Below are 17,337 nucleotides of genomic sequence, written 5' to 3' on the forward strand. Positions count from 1 at the left end.
ATGAAAAATAAAACTAAGAATGTTTTGTAAAATGCCATTGATTCCAGATACAGGGATTGAACCCAAGATGACCAATGGGTGCGCTAAGATTTAGCTTCAAACTTCTCATCATTTAATATGTTACTTTGGCATCTCTTTTACATCTTCACATGAAGAGAAGTTATTTCTTATATCACATTCCTTTTCTAGAAGAAGGAAGTGCTAAAAATGCCATCAGGATGGCTCAACTCGCATTCAAGTTTCTATTTCAGTTATTCTTCCATTTGAACTTTATGTGACAGCTTTTCTTTGCATATTCTATGCAGTGGTCTTCATTTGATAGAAGAATAGGACAAACTGTTTTCTACTTTCAGAATCCTTTAGAATTTAAAAAATATGGAAGTTTGAAGGGGTAAAGTTTTTTATTCTTGTTGGCCCTCCTCTTTTTTCAATGCCTCCTACCTTTATGTATATTGGAAAGTAGTTATTGGACTTAAGTATTTAGTTTCTCACTAGAACTATTTGGATGTTTTTGAGTGGCTTCTTAGATTTTGTTTTGCTGGTCTTCTTCTTAACAAATGAATCTAAAGACTTCAATGTGCATTACTTTGAGTTTTAGTGTTGGAATGATTAGATGAACAGAAACAAAAAATAGGGAGTGGAAAACTAATGAGCAGGCACAAATTCAAGGAAACCCATTACCACAGTAGAAATGATCTGAGGGGCATACATATAGGTCATATGTATATTTTTGTTGCACCAAGGCTTGCAAATGTAAGTACATCTCATTGTTTTGGGCATCTCTGGATGTACTCACTCATTTTGAGTAGATCCAGTTGTTACAGTAGGCAAAATTACCAAATCTGAAGACATTCACTGAAACTTTAATTCTTAACCTGATTAAATGGATCTTGTGACCATGATGATCCAAGATAAATCTTAATATTTTACACTGGGAAATCAACTTTTTTTTACTTCTTATGTTGAATTTTGCCAATTTTTAGTTGGTGGTTATTGCAAATGAAATTGTACCATTTTCAATTGTAAAATTTCTAACTTGGGGAAAATTTTAAAATTTGGGGCCTATAGCCATATTATTATTTTGAAGTAAACCTAGAATTATATCTATATGCAAGACATTTTTTCATTTGCCTTACTGTATGATTTATATTTATTGAATATGAAGAAGAAGATGAGACTGAATTTTTAAAAGAATAATTTTTCTGTTGTTAGCTTTTTAGTTGGAGAAGGAGCCTACAGATGGGCAGTAGATCATGGAATACCCTCTTGCCCTCCTAACATCATGACCACAAGTGAGTAAAACTTCTCAAAATTAAGCTGTACTGGCATATATACCTGGAAGTGTTACAATGCTTTAATCCACATAGTACTCTGATATTTAAGAAAGGAAGCTTATATGTCAAAATATTTATAATTAAAAGATACATAGAAAGTTATTTGATTTTAAGGCACTTTTATATTCCTGAGGATCCCCCCATTCTCATGCTTTTATAGAAGTATTGCTAAAGGATCCCTTTTAGGTTACTTAAAATAATTACTAACAATAAAACCTTAATACTACCCCCTCAGAGAGAGAGAAGAAAACACAGGTCAACATTTATCTGTCTTTGGCCTGAGGAGGGCTTTTCTGGGGACCAAGTGCAAGAGAAGGAAGAACAAAAGTGTAACTACATAAGAGTTAAGACTGATAAAAACCACTTACCATAAATATGACAAAGTGATACATATCCTTAATCTATGAAAAGGTATATTAAAATAAAAACCACACAAATACAAATAATACTCCAAAAGAAAAATGATCAAAAGTCATAAATAGATAATAGAACATAACTAGTAGGGAAATTCAAGTGAGTACATGTTAAATTTGTTCCCTCCTAATTTGTGAAAGAGTTAAAAATACTGTATTACTGCTCATAAGTGTGTGATGAGATGAACATAATACACTGGAGGTACAAATATAAAATTGGCAGAAATTTTGGAGGACAGCTAAGTAATATAGAGCAAAGCCTGAAACTTACTCTGCTTGTAGGAACTTGACATTAGAAATATAGACAAAAATTTATGTAGTTCTCAATAAGCATTATTAAGAATATCAAAAAATTTGAAAAAAAAACTTACGTCCATCAGAGAGGAATGTAAGTAAATTATCATATGATGAAATGTTATGTAGTAAGTAGAAATTGTTATCAAGACTAATGTCTGATAATGATTAATGACTTTGAAAAATGAAAACTGAGTTATAAATATATATGTGTGAATGTGTATTTTATGTCTTTTAAAAATGAAATTTTAGCTATATATTTATGCATAAAAGACAAATATTGAAAACATATACTACTTGTTTTTTAAGTTAAATTTTTGTTTTCTCTCATAGTCATCTATGACTATAAATAATCAAATGAAAAAATGGGGAATCATTAAATCCAAGGAGACCAAGTTGTATAAAAAAGAAATAATTATATATCATAGCAGGTATATAATAAGGTTCTTTTTTTTTTTTAAAGATTTTATATATTTATTTGACAGAGAGAGCGAGCACAAGCAGGGGGAGTGGCAGGCAGAGGGAGAGGGAGAAACAGGCTCCCTGCTGAGAAGAGTGCTGGACATGGGGCTGGATCCCAGGACTCTGGGGTCATGACCTGAGCTGAAGGCAGTTGCTTAACCGACTGAGCCACCCAGGCACCCCTAAGGATCAGTTCTTAATAATATTATATTCAAAGTGAGCACTCATGTAGCTGAACATTGTAATATAGGGAGACTGGAGGGAAGGGAAATACATGCATGGTAGGCAAACTGGGAGTATGAGAGTTCTAATTCTCATAGTCCCTACCACTAATTCTGTCTTAAAATCTCCCAGTGGAATTTATGTAGAGTTCTTATGTCACCCAGACAAATCTGGTCGTTGGATAGTTCCATTTTGTTTTTCCTTGGAGACATGCCACTTGGCACCTTCACGTCTAGAATGGGTGCTCAGTAAGCCTGCTGCATGACTGTCATCTCTGGTCTTTACCTCACCATCATTTTGGATTTCTTTTTCATCCCTCCAATATCAGGTTCTCTGTTTCCTGAATCTCATGTGTTTTTTCTCTCTTTTTTTATTCCCTTATTTGGTATAATCAAGACTAGAAATTGTTTTCCCTAGGTTTTGAAGAACTTGTTCTCTTATGTTCTAGTTTTCAGTCTTGCTGTTATGCATTTTGATTCCCAGTTTTTTGTGGTATATTTTTCATTTTTGGAAAGAAGCCTTAATTCCTGTGTTCTTAATATTATAATGAAGCATCTTAGAATGGGTCTTTTTTTATTCAATATGCCTGATACTTACTGAGTACTGAGTACTTTTAATTTGGAGATTCATGTGGTTTAGTTTTGGGGAAATTAAAAAAAATTGTATATTAATCTCGTCCCTTATCTTTTCTCTATTTTATTTTTCTAATTTCTGTGAATTGGATGTTGGATCTTATGCTCCAAACCCTTATAGCTTTTTCAATAATTATTTTTTCTCCTTTTTGAAATCTTTTTTGTCCTCCTGTCTCAGAAATGTCTTCAGTTTTATCTCCTAAACCTTCTACTTCTTTTTTTTTTAAATTCTACTTGAATAAATGCTTCAAGCAGAAGTTCTTTTTTTTTTTTTTAAGATTTTACTTATTTATTTGACAGAGAGAGACATAGGAGAGAGGGAACACAAGCAGGGGGAGAGGGAGAAGCAGGCTTCCCGCGGAGCAGGGAGCCCAATGTGGGTTTCGATCCCAGAACCCTGGGATCACAACCTGAGCCGAAGGCAGATGCTTAAGGACTGAGCCACCCAGGTGCCCCTAAACCTTCTACTTCTTCTTCTTTTTTTTTTTTAAGATTTATTTATTTGTCAGAGAGAGAGAGCGCAGCGCGCATGAACGGGGAGTGGCAGGCTGAGGGAGAAGCAGGAGCCTGATGGCGGGACTCGATCCCAGGACCCTGGGATCATGACCTGAGCCAAAGGCAGATGCTTAACCAACAGAGCCACCCAGGCGTTCCTAAACCTTCTACTTCTGATGAATTTGTAATTTTGGCTTTTATTTGTTTTAATTTCTAGGGATTCATCAATGACTAATACTTTTTTTTTTTTTTTACAAAAAAGAATAGTATTGACCTATAGTGAATTTGGGAGGAGAAATTATAACTATTATTTAGATTTAAAAAAAATTTAAATGCTGTCCTATATTGGGCACTTGCCTAATCCTCAATCAAACCTTTTTTGGTTTTGGGAGGGTATCATTGGTAGGTTTTTATTCCCTTTCAGTGTTCCAAAAGTTATGTCTTTCTCAGGTTTATTCTAAAATAATCTTCTACATAGTTTCTCACATAATATTTCATTCCCATATGTAGATGTGAATTTCTATCTGGTATTATTCCCTTCAGCTTAGAACAAGCATTTCTGATAATGTGGTAGGTCTAGTGGTGAAAAATCAGCTTGTTATCTGAAAAAATCTTTTAAAGATTTTTTTTTTAATTTATTTATTCATGAAAGACGCGAGAGATAGAGAGAGAGAGAGAGAGAGAGAGAGGCAGAGGGAGAAGCAGGCTCCCAAGGAGCAGGGAGCCCGATGCGGGACTCGATCCCAGGACCCTGGGATCACAACCTGAGCCGAAGGCAGATGCTTAACCATCCGAGCCACCCAGGTGCCCCTGAAAAAAATCTTTATTTTGCCTTTACTTTTGAAATATAATTTCTTGTTGGATACAGACTTCTACATTGTCAGGTTTTTTTTTTTCTTTTAGCACTTTTTTTCCTTTTTTTATTGTGGTAAAAAATATATAACATAAAATTTACTATTTTAACAGTATTTAAGTATATAATTCAGTGGTACTGTGTACATTCAGTGTTGTATAACTGTCACCACTATGCATTTCCATAACTTTTTTTATCATCCCAAGCAGAAAACTCTGTACCTGTTAAACTACCCATTCCCCCTTCTCTCTAGGCCCTGGTAGCCTCTATTCTACTTTCTTTCTCTATGACTTTGTCTGTTCTAGGTAGCTCCTTAATCATACAGTATTTGTCATAGACTGGTTTTTAGGCTTTGTGAAAGTGAGTCTATTTCAGTTTTGTTCTTAAACTTAGAGTTAAACTTTAGTACTAGCCTGTGGTCTTTCTTCCTAAGATACGGCCTTTCTAGGGTTTTATTCAAAAGTCTCAAACTTGAAACTTTTGTCTCTTCTACAGTAAGTATCTCTCAAAATCTGTGTCAGCTTTTCATCTGTTATTTTCCTCACTAAACTCTATGGAATCTTGCATCTTGTATGAACAGTTAAGGGCTTATTCAAGAATTTGAAGGGATGTTTACATAGATTTGGGGGCTTCCCTTTTTTTGTGTATGTGGCTTTCTCCTTACCAGGATTCCTCCCTCAATTTCTGGTTGCTTCAGTAGCCCCAAACACCTTCATCTCCATCCGGCAAAACTGTAGTTTTCGATTTGAGATCTTTTTATTGTGCATCTACAGTTTTGACTGTAGTACCTCATGGGGAAAGCTGTATGAATGTGGATCTCACCTAGTATGTTTCTTTTCTTTCCGTGGTTGAATCCTCTCCTATTTCTGCCAGCTTTTTGTTACTAGCCTTCAAATAGCTTTTTTTTTTAATTAAAGAAATTCTGACTAGAGTTTGTAATTGTTATTGGTCTGTGGGTTAGTCTTATATAAGCTACTCTATTACCAGGAGCTGGAACCTATGTTTTGTAAATGTGTACTATTAACAGCTATAATAATATGAATAACAAATATAAATTAAAAAATATAACAAATTTCACATTATAAAAGAGAGTTGATTACTTAAACATTGTATTTGTTACTCTTTAATTGTGTGGTACAGGAATATATTACCTTTTTAAAAATTAGAGCATTATACATAAACCTAACCTTCTTCTTTACTTCTCTTCTCAGCCCCAGCCTCTCCTGTCCACTCCCATAGCCACACTTATTTGTTGAATTTACTTGTTTCTGTGTCAACGGAAATGCTGGAATATGTAGTAGTATTTTTGTTAGTTTTAGATAAATGGTATCATACTCTATAGTATCTTTAGTAAGTTTTTAGATAAGTGGTATCATAATATGATACTTCTAATTTTTTGTCAGTCAGCAAAATATTTTGAAATCTCTCCATGTTGATATATATAGATCAATTAATTTTTAAACTGCTGAATAGCATTTATCGTATTTATTTAGCTATTTCTCTTTGATGGGCATTCAGGTTGTTTCTAGGTTTTGCCATTAACATTGATGATTTCACAAATATTCTTGTACATATCCCTTTGTACTTAAGTGTTTTATTTGTTTATCTAGGTGGAAGTAGATTTGCTGAATCAGAATGTACGTTTACCATTATGCTGGCTATTTGTGTTTCCCCTCTCAAGACATTTACTCTCTGTCTACTTTTGGGAAGTCTGTCTTTGTAAAGCTGCTGCCATTATTGACCACATAGTAGCTCAGAGTATACGCTTTAGAAGCATATATCTTTGTGTGACATGGACAAGTTACCTCCAAGAAACTTTTCTTATGGACAGATTGTGATTACTTGAGATAATGTATAAAGAATTCTTATTCCAATTTGCACATAGAAACACTCAAATGTTAATATAATTCTTACTGTTAATAATATGTTTGATATGAAAATGTCCTGGTGATGTGATTTCATCAGAATTTAATAGGTCTAGCTCTTTAGCACTGACTTGTGATTTTAGTGATTGATCCAATCTGGAGTTAGGTGTAACCATTAGAGCAGTAGTTCTCAACTTTGGCTGCATATTAGAATCCCTAGAGAGCTTTGAAAAACTCTGAAGCCCTGGCTGCATCCAAAGTCAGCTACTCTGTAGCTGACACCCAGGCATCTGAAGTTTTTGAAGTTTTGCAGGTAATTTCAATGTACATTCAATTTTAACAATGCCTGGGACAAAGCTTGTACCTGCTTTTGAGTTCTTCCAGAAGATTCATTAAAGTTGAAATTGAAAGGAAAATAATTTTGTTGTTTCTTGGTAAAGGCCAACCTTGAGTAGTTTGTGCTACAAAGTTGCTACCATCTCTTCTTTAATTTTCAGCTGTTTTATGCTTTGAATGGACCTAAGGTATATGTTTAAATATAAGTAAAGAGTAGATTGCAGACATTGTTCTATCCTATCAATTTATGGGTGTGATTCTGCCATAAGGAATCCTATTTTCTTTTCTTTTGACTGGATTCTGTTCTTACAGCTTTTCTGCCTTTGAGTAGGATACTTTGAAAGACAACATGATTGATAAAACATTTTGTGTACTAATTTAGAATTTTATTGTAGCTGGTATGTGATACTTCGCTCTTAAATATGGCCAGTTATGCTGTTTTAAGTTTTTCCCCCCTACACTTTTTATTTATTTATCTTTTATTTCAAGTATTTTATTTTTTTTATTATGTTCAGTTAGCCACTGTATAGTACATCATTAGTTTTTGATATAGTGTTCAATGATTCATTAGTTGCATATAACACCCAGTGCTCTGTTTTAAGTTTTTAATTTTTAGGTAATTATAAATTCACATGCAGTTGTAAGAATTAATAGAGAGAGATCCCTATGGATCCTTTGCTCAGTTTCCTCCAATGGTAATAATCTTGTAAAACTATAGTGCAATATTACGTTTGGGATATTGACATTGATTTAGTCAAGATACAGAACACTTCCATCTTTACAAGAATATCTCAATTTGCCTTTTTATAGTCATACCCACTCACCTCCATGCCTTCCTTAACCCCTGGCAGCCACTGATCTATTCTCCATTAGTATAATTTTGCTCTTTCAAGAATGTTATATGAATGGCATCATTCACTATATAACCTTTTAGGAACCAGCTTTTTAATAATTCAGTATAGTTCTCTGGAGAGTCATTCAGGTGGTTGTATTCATTAATAGCTTGTTCCATTTTATTGCTAAGTAATCCATGCTATGGGTGTACCACTGTTTGTTTAACCATTTACCTATTGAAAGACATCTGGATTGTTTCTAGTTTAGGGCTGTTATAAATAATGCTGCTATAAACATTTGTGTACGTTTTTTTCTGTACTTCTTTTTGAATGTTTTGACAAAATATACATAACATAAAATTTATCATCTTTAACATTTTTTAGTGGTACTGTTCAGTGGCCTTAAGTGTACTCACATTTTTGTGCAACCATCACTACCATCCTTCTATAGAACCCTTTTTATCTTGCAAAACTAAAACTACTTATTAAGCAGTAATTGCCTCCACTTAATCCCTGGCAATTTAGCCCCAGGCAACCACCATTCTGATCTCCATCATTAAAATTTGACTACTGTAGATACCTCATATAAGTAGAAGCATACATTATCTGTCCCTTTATGACTGGCTTTTTTCACTTAGCATGATGTCCTCAGGGTTCATCCATGCTGTAGAATCTGTCAGAATTTCTTTTTAAGGCTGTGGGGCACTTGGGTGGCGCAGTCAGTTAAGCATCCAAGTCTTAATCTCAGTCCAAGTCTTGATCTCAGGGTTGTGAGTTCAAGCTCTGCATTGGGCTCCACACCTAGTGTGGAGCCTACTTAAAAAAAAAAAAAAAAAGAATTTCTTTATAAGGCTGAAAAATATGCCACAATATATATACCACATTTCATTTATCCATTTACCTATTGATGGATACTTAGGTTGCTGCAAGCCTTTGGCCACTGTGTATTAATGCTGCTATGAACACGGATGTACAAATATCTGTTAGAATCCCTGCTTTCCATCCTTTTGAGTACTAAGAAATGAAATTGCTGGATTTATGGTAATTCTATTTTCAGTTTTTGGAAGGACCACTATACTGTCTTCCATAGTGGCAACACCATTTTAAATTTCCACTAGTAGTGCACAGGGGTTCCAGTTTCTCCATATCTTTACCAACACTTGATTTTCTTCAAATAATAATCATTCTAATGGGTGTGAAGTGGCATTTCATTGTGGTTTTGGTTTGTATTTCCTAATGATTATGATGTTAAACATTTCTCATGTGCTTATTGGCCATTTGTATATCTCCTTAAATGTCTCCCACAGGGGAAAAAGAGATAAGTTGAAGGTGGGGAAAAAGCACCAGCCTTTTAAATTCCCTGGAAGTCAGTTCATCTGGAGAGGGAGGGCAGAAGATATGCCTGCCTCTCTGTCTGCACTTTGTGACCAAGAAGCAATCAGAGCATATCCTAGTATCTGGAGGACAGGGTCTTTATTTCCCAAGCTGGCTCTCACAGGCTGTGTGCAGTCTGCTCTAGGAATACATACATGGTTGTCTGCCAAAGGGATGGGGATGGGGAATGGGTAGATGCTACTGCAGTAAGAACTGAAATTAACCCCAAGTAAGGACAGTTTACTTCAAGCCTTCCTTTGAAAGTAACAGCCTTAAATAGACTCCAGAGTTCCATAACATTTGCATTAGATTCTGGCAGGCCAGTTATTTAGGTGGGGAGATGGATTCCTGGCATTTCCTACTTGGCCATCTTCTCTCTAACTCCGTCTTATTAGTTTTGTATTATATCATTCTGATTTAAGTATATTAATCCTGTCTAATAGCTATTTGCATATACTTAAAAAATTTAAATAAGTTATCATTACCTTTATATATGATGTCTTTTGCCTTATGGGCATTTTAAATCTTATGTGATTATTATTAGTCAATCATCATTTTAACAGATTCTGTTAACATTTTATAACATTTGATAACATTTTATGGAAAATCTTCTACTTTAAAACCAATTAAACTAAAAAATAAAGTCTCTCTCAAAAAAACCTGATATTTATGCCTATATTGTTGTGTGATGGTTTAACTTTTTTGGGCCCCGTTTTTTTAGATTTTATGTATTTAAATCATTAATACTTTAACATTTCATTTTTATGTGTAGTATGAGGTAGGAATCTAATTTATTTTTCCAAATAGATAACGTTATGCCAAGACAGCTTATTGAATAACATATTCATTTCCTACTGGTATAAAATATCACTGTATTTCTCAAATTCCATTAGAATATACATGAATTTTTTTCTGAATTTGATGGTTAATTCTATTAGCTTTCTTTTTTTGGTTCATTTCTATGTCATTACTACAGTATTGTTTTCAGACTTCATGATTAGTTTATTATTGGATATTTTGCAATTTTGGTTGGTATTGTAAATAATATCATTCTCCATTTTGCTTCTTTAACCTATTTATTGTGAACTCTTGTAGACATACCTCCTGTAGGTAGACAGTTATGTTGGTGTTATAACATACTTACAAGTGTTCTTGTACATAGATTGTGTCAGCTGGCTTTCTCTAAATACATGCACTGTAGTAGAATTGCTGGATCAGTGTCTTCCTGTCTTCATCTTTACCAGATGATGCCAAATTATTTTTTAAAATGTTTTTTGCCAATGAATATAATTGTATTTCATATATGTATGTTTGTGTATATGTGCATATGTGTATGTATGCATATACACATATTTGTGTAGCTATGTTACTAAACCCTTTTATTAATCTATAGATTTATCTGTAGATTCTGGTTGATTCCTAAATTCATAAGCACATCATTTGTGAATAATGGTAGTTTTCTTTCTTTCTTTTGAATCTTTATCCTGGTTTTCTTCGCTTTTATGTTGATGAAGGATCATCAGTACAGTTTAATAGAAGCAATGCATGTTTAAGTATAGTGCATTTGATTGAAAATTCAGTTATATGTTATATTTGGGAGCTTTATTTGGCAAGATTTAAAAATTGTGAATGAATTTAATATATTTTTGTTTATTAAGAGGACATTAATTTTTTTTAATTTAAATTCAGTTAGCCAACATATAGTATATCATCAGTTTCAGATGTAGTGTACAATGATTCATCAGTTGCATATCACACCGAGTACTCATCATATCATGTGCCTTCCTTAATGCCCATCACCCAGTTACCCAGTCCCCCCACGCACCTCCCCTTCCGCAACCCTCAGTTTGTTTCCCAAAGTCAAGAGTCTCTCGTGGTTTGTCTCCCTCTCTGATTTCTTCCTGAATCATTCAGTCTTCCCTCCCTTCCCCTATGATTCTCTGTGCTGTTTCTTATATTCCACATATGAATGAAGCCATATAATTGTCTTTCTCTGCTTGACTTATTTCACTTAGCATAATACCCTTCAGTTCCATCCACATCCGTATAAATGGAAGGTATTCATTCTTTCTGATGGCTAAGTAATATTCCATTGTATATATGAACCATGTCTTCTTTATCCATTCATCTGTTAAAGGACATCTCGGCTCCTTCCACAGTTTGGCTATTGTGGACATTGCTGCTATGAACATTGGGGTTCAGGTTTCCCTTCTTCTCACTACACCTGTATCTTTGGGGTAAATACCTAGTAGTGCATTTGCTGGGTTGTAGGATAGCTCTATTTTTAATGTCTTGAGGAACCTCCATACTGTTTTCCAGAGTGGCCGTGCCAGCTTGCATTCCCAACAACAGTGTAGGAGGGTTCTCCTTTCTCTACATTCTCACCAACACTTATTGTTTCCTGTCTTGCTAGTTTTTGCCATTCTAACTGGTGTAAGGTGGTATCTCATTGTAGTTTTGATTTGTATTTCCCTGATGCCAAGTGATGTGCAGCATTTTTTCATGTGTCTGGCCATTTGTATGTCTTCTTTGGAGAAAAGGAGGACACTGGGGAGGAGGGAAGCAAGATGGCAGAGGAGTAGGCGATCTCGTTTCGACTGGTCCCTTGAATTGAGCTGGATATCTACCAAACCATCCTGAACACCCACAAAATCAGCCTGAGATGTAAAAGATATATCTGGATCTCTACAAGCAGAAAAATGCCACCAGGTGGTAGTGGTGGCTACCGACCGCTCTTGATTTTCCTAGGATGTATCTTGCCTGGGTTGTGATTGATATTTTGGACTCTGTACATTCCCTCAACCATCCCTCAACAGAGTGACTAGGAGGAGGAAATCCCAACAAAGAAAAGAACCAAAGACAATGCCCTCTGCCACTGGATTAATAGATATGGATATAAGAAAGATGTCAGACATAGAATTCAGGGTAGCACTTTTGAAGTCATTAGCTAGGCTTGAAAAAAGCATTTGTGACAATATAGAATCTCTAAGGGCAGAAATGAGATCTAATTGCACTGAACTTAAAAATGCTATGAAAGAGAAGTGGTCTAAACTTGGGATACTCTTAACAGCTAGGGCAGATGAGAAAGAAGAACGAATTAATGATCTAGAAGATAAGCTGATAGAAAGGAAGGAAGTCAAGGAGGATAGGGATAAACAACTAGAAGCCCATGAGATGAGTGACACCATGAAACGTTCCAAAGTCAGAATTATTGGGATCCCTGAGGTGGTGGAGATAGAGGATTGGAAGGTACACTTGAGCAAATCATAGCTGAAAACTTCCCTAATCTGGGGAAGGAAATAAGCATTCATGTCCAAGAGGCAGAGAAGACCCTTCCCAAGACCAATAAAAATAGACCAATTCTCCGGTATATAATACTAAAACTTGCTAATCTTAGAGCCAAGGCAGCTATCCTGAGAGCAGCAAGGGGGAAGAGATTTCTTACCTATGGAGGGAGGAACATCAGAATAATGTCAAACCTGTCCACAGATACCTGGCAAGCCAGAAAGGGCTGGCAAGACATAATCAGGGTACTAAATGAGGAAAACATGCAACCAAGAATACTTTATCCAGTAAGGCTGTTATTCAGAATGGATGGAGAGACAAAGAGCTTCCAGGATGGGCAGAAACTGAAAGAATATGTGACCAACAAGCCAGCCCTGTAAGCAGTAATAAAGGGGGATTCTATAAAAGTAGAAAGACCCCAAGAGTAACATAGACCAGAAATTTACAATCTATAGAAATGGGCTTTACAGGCAACATGATGGCACTAAATTCATATCTTTCAGTAGTTACTGTTAACATGAACAGCCTAAATGCTCCCATGAAATGGCACAGTGTTGCAGATTGGATACAAAGACAGGACCCATCCACATGCAGTCTCCAAGAGACTTATATGGAACCTAAAGACACATCCAGATTGAAAGTGAGGGGATGGAGAACCATTTATCATGCCAACAGACCTCAAAAGACTGGGGTAGCAATTCTCATATCAGACAAATTAGATTTTAAGGCAAAGATTGTAGTAAGAGATGTAGAGGGATACTATATCATACTTAAAAAGGGTCTATTCAACAAGAAAACCTGAAAGTTGGAAATATCTATACCCTCAGCATGGAGCAACCAACTACATAAGCCAGATGTTAACCAAAATAAAGAAACATGTTGATAATAATGCATTAATAGTAGGAGATCCTAACACTCCACTCTCAGCAATGGACAGATCATCTAAGCAGAAGATCAACAAAGAAACAAGAGCTTTGAAGGACATGTTGGACCAGATGGACTTCATAGATATGTGCAGAACATTCCACCCTAAAACAACAGATGCTCATTCTTCTCGAGCACACGTGGAACTTTCTCTGGAACAGACCACATACTAGGTCACAAATCAGGCTTCAACCGATACCAGAAGATTGAGATTATTCCCTCCGTGTTATCAGACCACAATGCCTTGAAACTGGAATTCAATCACAAAAAAATTTGGAAGGAATTCAAACATGTGGAAATTAAAAAGCATCCTACTAAAGAATGATTGGGTCAACCAGGAAATTAAGGAAGAACTTAAACAATTCATGGAAACTAATAATGAAAACATATCAGTCCAAAACCTATGGGATACTGCAGAGATGGTCCTTTCAGCAATGTGGCAGAATACAAAATCAAAACCACAATGAGATACCACCTTACACCAGTTAGAATGGCAAAAATTAACAAGACAGGAAACAACAAATGTTGGCGAGGATGTGGAGAAAGGGGAACCCTCTTACACTTGGTGGTAATGCAAGCTGGTACAACCACTCAGGAAAACAGTATGGAGGTTCCTCAAGAAGTTAAAAATAGACCTACCCTAGACCCAGCAATTGCATTACTAGGTATTTACCCCAAAGATACAGAAGTAGTGAAAAGAAGGGGCACATGCACCCCAATGTTCATAGCAGCAATGTCCACAATAGCCAAACAGTGGAAAGAGCCAAGATTCCCTTCAACAGATGAATGGATAAAGGAGATGTGGTTCGTATATTCAATGGAATATTACTCAGCCATCGGAACAATGAATACCTACCATTTCATCAACATGGATGGGACTGGAGGGTATTATGCTCAGTGAAATAAGTCAGTCAGAGAAAGACAATTATCATATGGTTTCACTCATATGTGGAATATAAGAAATGGTATGGAGGACTGTAGGGGAAGGGATGGAAAACTGAAGGGGGAGAAATCAGAGAGGGATACGAACCATAAGAGACTCTGGACTTCGGGAAAACAAACAGGGTTTCAGAGGGGAGGTGGGTGGGGGAATGGGGTCTCTGGGTGATGAGTATTGAGGGTACCTGTTGGGATGAGCACTGGGTGTTATACACAACAAATGAATCATTGGACACTACATCAAAAACTAATGATGGCTAACTGAACATAATTAAAAAAAAAGAAAAAAGAAAAGGAGGACATTAATTTGTTAGTCCAATGAATTATATTGATTTTTTAAATGTTAAAACAATCATATTTCTTGTATTTATCACATACTATATTATGAAAGAACTTAATTTTTTTTTTCTTTTGCCCTAGTTGCCATATATTTACTTGCATGTGTTAACAGCCCCACAAAAGACTGTGGTTCATTGGCCTTTTTATTTTAAAGAAATGGCACTCCAAATCTAGTAATGCTTGCTGCCTTGAAGTCTACTTGTTTGATATTAAAATAACTGTAGGGGTGCCTGGGTGGCTCAGTCAGTTAAGCATCTGACTCTTGATTTTGGCTCAGGTCATGATCTCAGGGTCATGAGATTGAGCCCGACATTGGGCTCCACACTGGGTGTAGAGACTGCTTAAGATTCTCTCTCTCCCTCCCTCTGCCCCTCCCCTCCATTTGCACTCTATATCTCTAAAAATAAATAAATAAATAAAAGAATAACTGCTTCCTTTGGTTAGTGTTTGCATGTATATCTTCTTTTTGTTTTCAATCTTTGTGTGCTTATATTTAAGATGTGTCTCTTAGAAGCATCATATATATATATATATATATATATATATATAATTTTTGGGGGGGTGATCTTTGTATTTTAATTTTTGCATTTAGTCCATTTACATTTAATTCAATTACTCATATATTTGGATTTGAATCTACTCTTTTACTCTTTGTTTCTTATTTGTCCCACATGGTCTGTGCTTCCTTCTATATCTCATTTCTTGCCTTCTTTAGTATTATTTTCTATCATTATATTTTCTTTTTTATTAGTATGTTTGTATTACCTTTTTTTTTTCTCCCAGAGAAAGAGAGAGAGAGAGAGAGAATGCGAGGGGAGGGGCAGAGGGAGAGGGAGAGAGAATCTCAAGGAGGCTATACACCTAACATGGAGCCTGACATGGGGCTTGATCTTACAACCTTGGGATCATGACCTGAGTCAAAATCAAGAGTCAAATGCTTAACTGACTGGGCCAGCCAGACGCCCCTGTATTGCGTTGTTTTACCATTCTCTTTGAATTAAACTAGAAATTTCAACATACATATTGACTTAATGAAAGTCTATTAGAAAATAGTACTTTTACCACTTCTCAGACAGTGCAAGGACTGTATAATACTTGAATGAACTACATTTAACATCTTCCCAGCTTTTGTGTTTAAATTTCAAAACTCAGTATGTATTTAAAACAGTGGGAGGCATTATTATTTTATAACAGTCAATTTTCATTTAGGTTTGCCTATTTACTTTTTCCTTTGCATTTAATTCCCTCCACTTTTTTTTCTTTTCTGCTTCCACTTTGTATTATTTTCTCTGTTTCTGAAGAACACACATTAGTATTTTCATTAGTACAGGTCTTGTTGGCGATGAATTTGCTCATTCTTGTTTATATAAAGCTATTTTTATTTTTTTAAAAGATTTTATTTTTTTATTTGACAGAGAGAGAGAACACAAGTAGGCAGAGTGGCAGGCAGAGAGGGAGAAGCAGCCTCCCTGCTCAGCAGGGAGTCCAATGCGGGGCTCGATCCCAGGACCCTGAGATCATGACCTGAGCCGAAGGCAGACGTTCAACCAACTGAGCCACTGAGGCACCCCTAAAACTATTTTTATTTTGCCTTCATTTTTGAAGGATATTTACACTGAATATAGTGTTCTGAATCAGCAGATATTTCTTTTCAGCTACTGGTAATTAGTCTACTGTCTTAGGCTTCAATTTTTTGCTGTTGAAAAGCCTGCTGTCATTTTAACTGCCACTTAATTGAAGGTAACCTGTTTTCTCTTGCTATTTTTAGACTTTTCTATGTCACTGTTCTTATTCTTTTTTACTTAATGTATCTTGTTATGAACTTTTATGATTTTAATTTAATTTATGGATATTGCTTAGAATTATTATTGGTAGATTAGTGGCTTTTATTTATTTTCTTAAACTTTTTTTGTTATGTTATGTTACTCACCATACATTACATCATTAGTTTTTGATGTAGTGTTCCATGATTCATTGTTTGTGTATAACACCGAGTGCTCCATTCAGTACGTGCCTTCCTTAATACCCATCACTGGGCTAACTGATCTGCCCAACCCCTCCCCTCTAAAACCCTCAGTTTGTTTCTCAGAGTCCATAGTCTCTCATGGTTCGTCTCCCCATCTGATTCCCCCCCTTCATTTGTCCCTTCCTACTGTCTTTTTTTTTTAACATATAATGTATTATTTGTTTCAGAGGTACAGATATGTGATTCATCAGTCTTATACAATTCACAGCACTCACCATAGCACATACCTTCCCCAGTGTCTATCACCCAGCCACTCCACCCCTTCCACCCCCACCACTCCAGCAACCCTCAGTTTGTTTCCTGAGATTAAGAATTCCTCATATCAGTGAGGTCATATGATACATGTCTTTCTCTGATTGACTTATTTCACTCAGCATAATACCCTCCAGTTCCATCCACATTGTTGCAAATGGCAAGATATCATTCCTTTTGATGGCTGCATAATATTCCATTGTATATATAGACCACATCTTCTTTATCCATTCATCTGTTGATGGACATCTTTGCTCTTTCCATAGTTTGCCTATTGTGGACATTGCTGCTATAAACATTGTGGTGCATGTACCCCTTGAGATCCCTACATTTGTATCTTTGGGGTAAATACCCAGTAGTGCAATTGCTGGGTCATACAGTAGCTCTATTTTCAAATTTTGAGGAACCTCCATAATGTTTTCCAGAGGGGCTGCACCAGCTTGCATTCCCACCAACAGT

General features: G+C 35.7%; 1 protein-coding gene across 4 annotated transcripts in view; it reads left to right on the forward strand.

The window, feature by feature from the left end:
* Positions 1 to 17,337, forward strand: part of TASP1 (taspase 1) — a 293,567-nt gene that overhangs the window by 70,528 nt on the left and 205,702 nt on the right. For all 4 annotated transcript variants that reach the window (XR_003610774.1, XM_028112987.1, XM_028112988.2 and 1 more), the window contains one exon: positions 1,213 to 1,292. Coding sequence is in view for 3 of the 4 variants with exons in the window: in XM_028112987.1 (XP_027968788.1) it covers positions 1,213 to 1,292 (80 nt within the window). In the remaining variant the exon portion in view is untranslated. The remainder of the gene's footprint in view (positions 1 to 1,212; positions 1,293 to 17,337) is intronic.

This window comes from Eumetopias jubatus, unplaced genomic scaffold (genome assembly GCF_037043125.1).
Source record: "Eumetopias jubatus isolate StellerSeaLion01/CBP00866 unplaced genomic scaffold, mEumJub1_p1.0 scaffold_9, whole genome shotgun sequence".
Taxonomy (NCBI): Eukaryota; Metazoa; Chordata; class Mammalia; order Carnivora; family Otariidae; genus Eumetopias; species Eumetopias jubatus.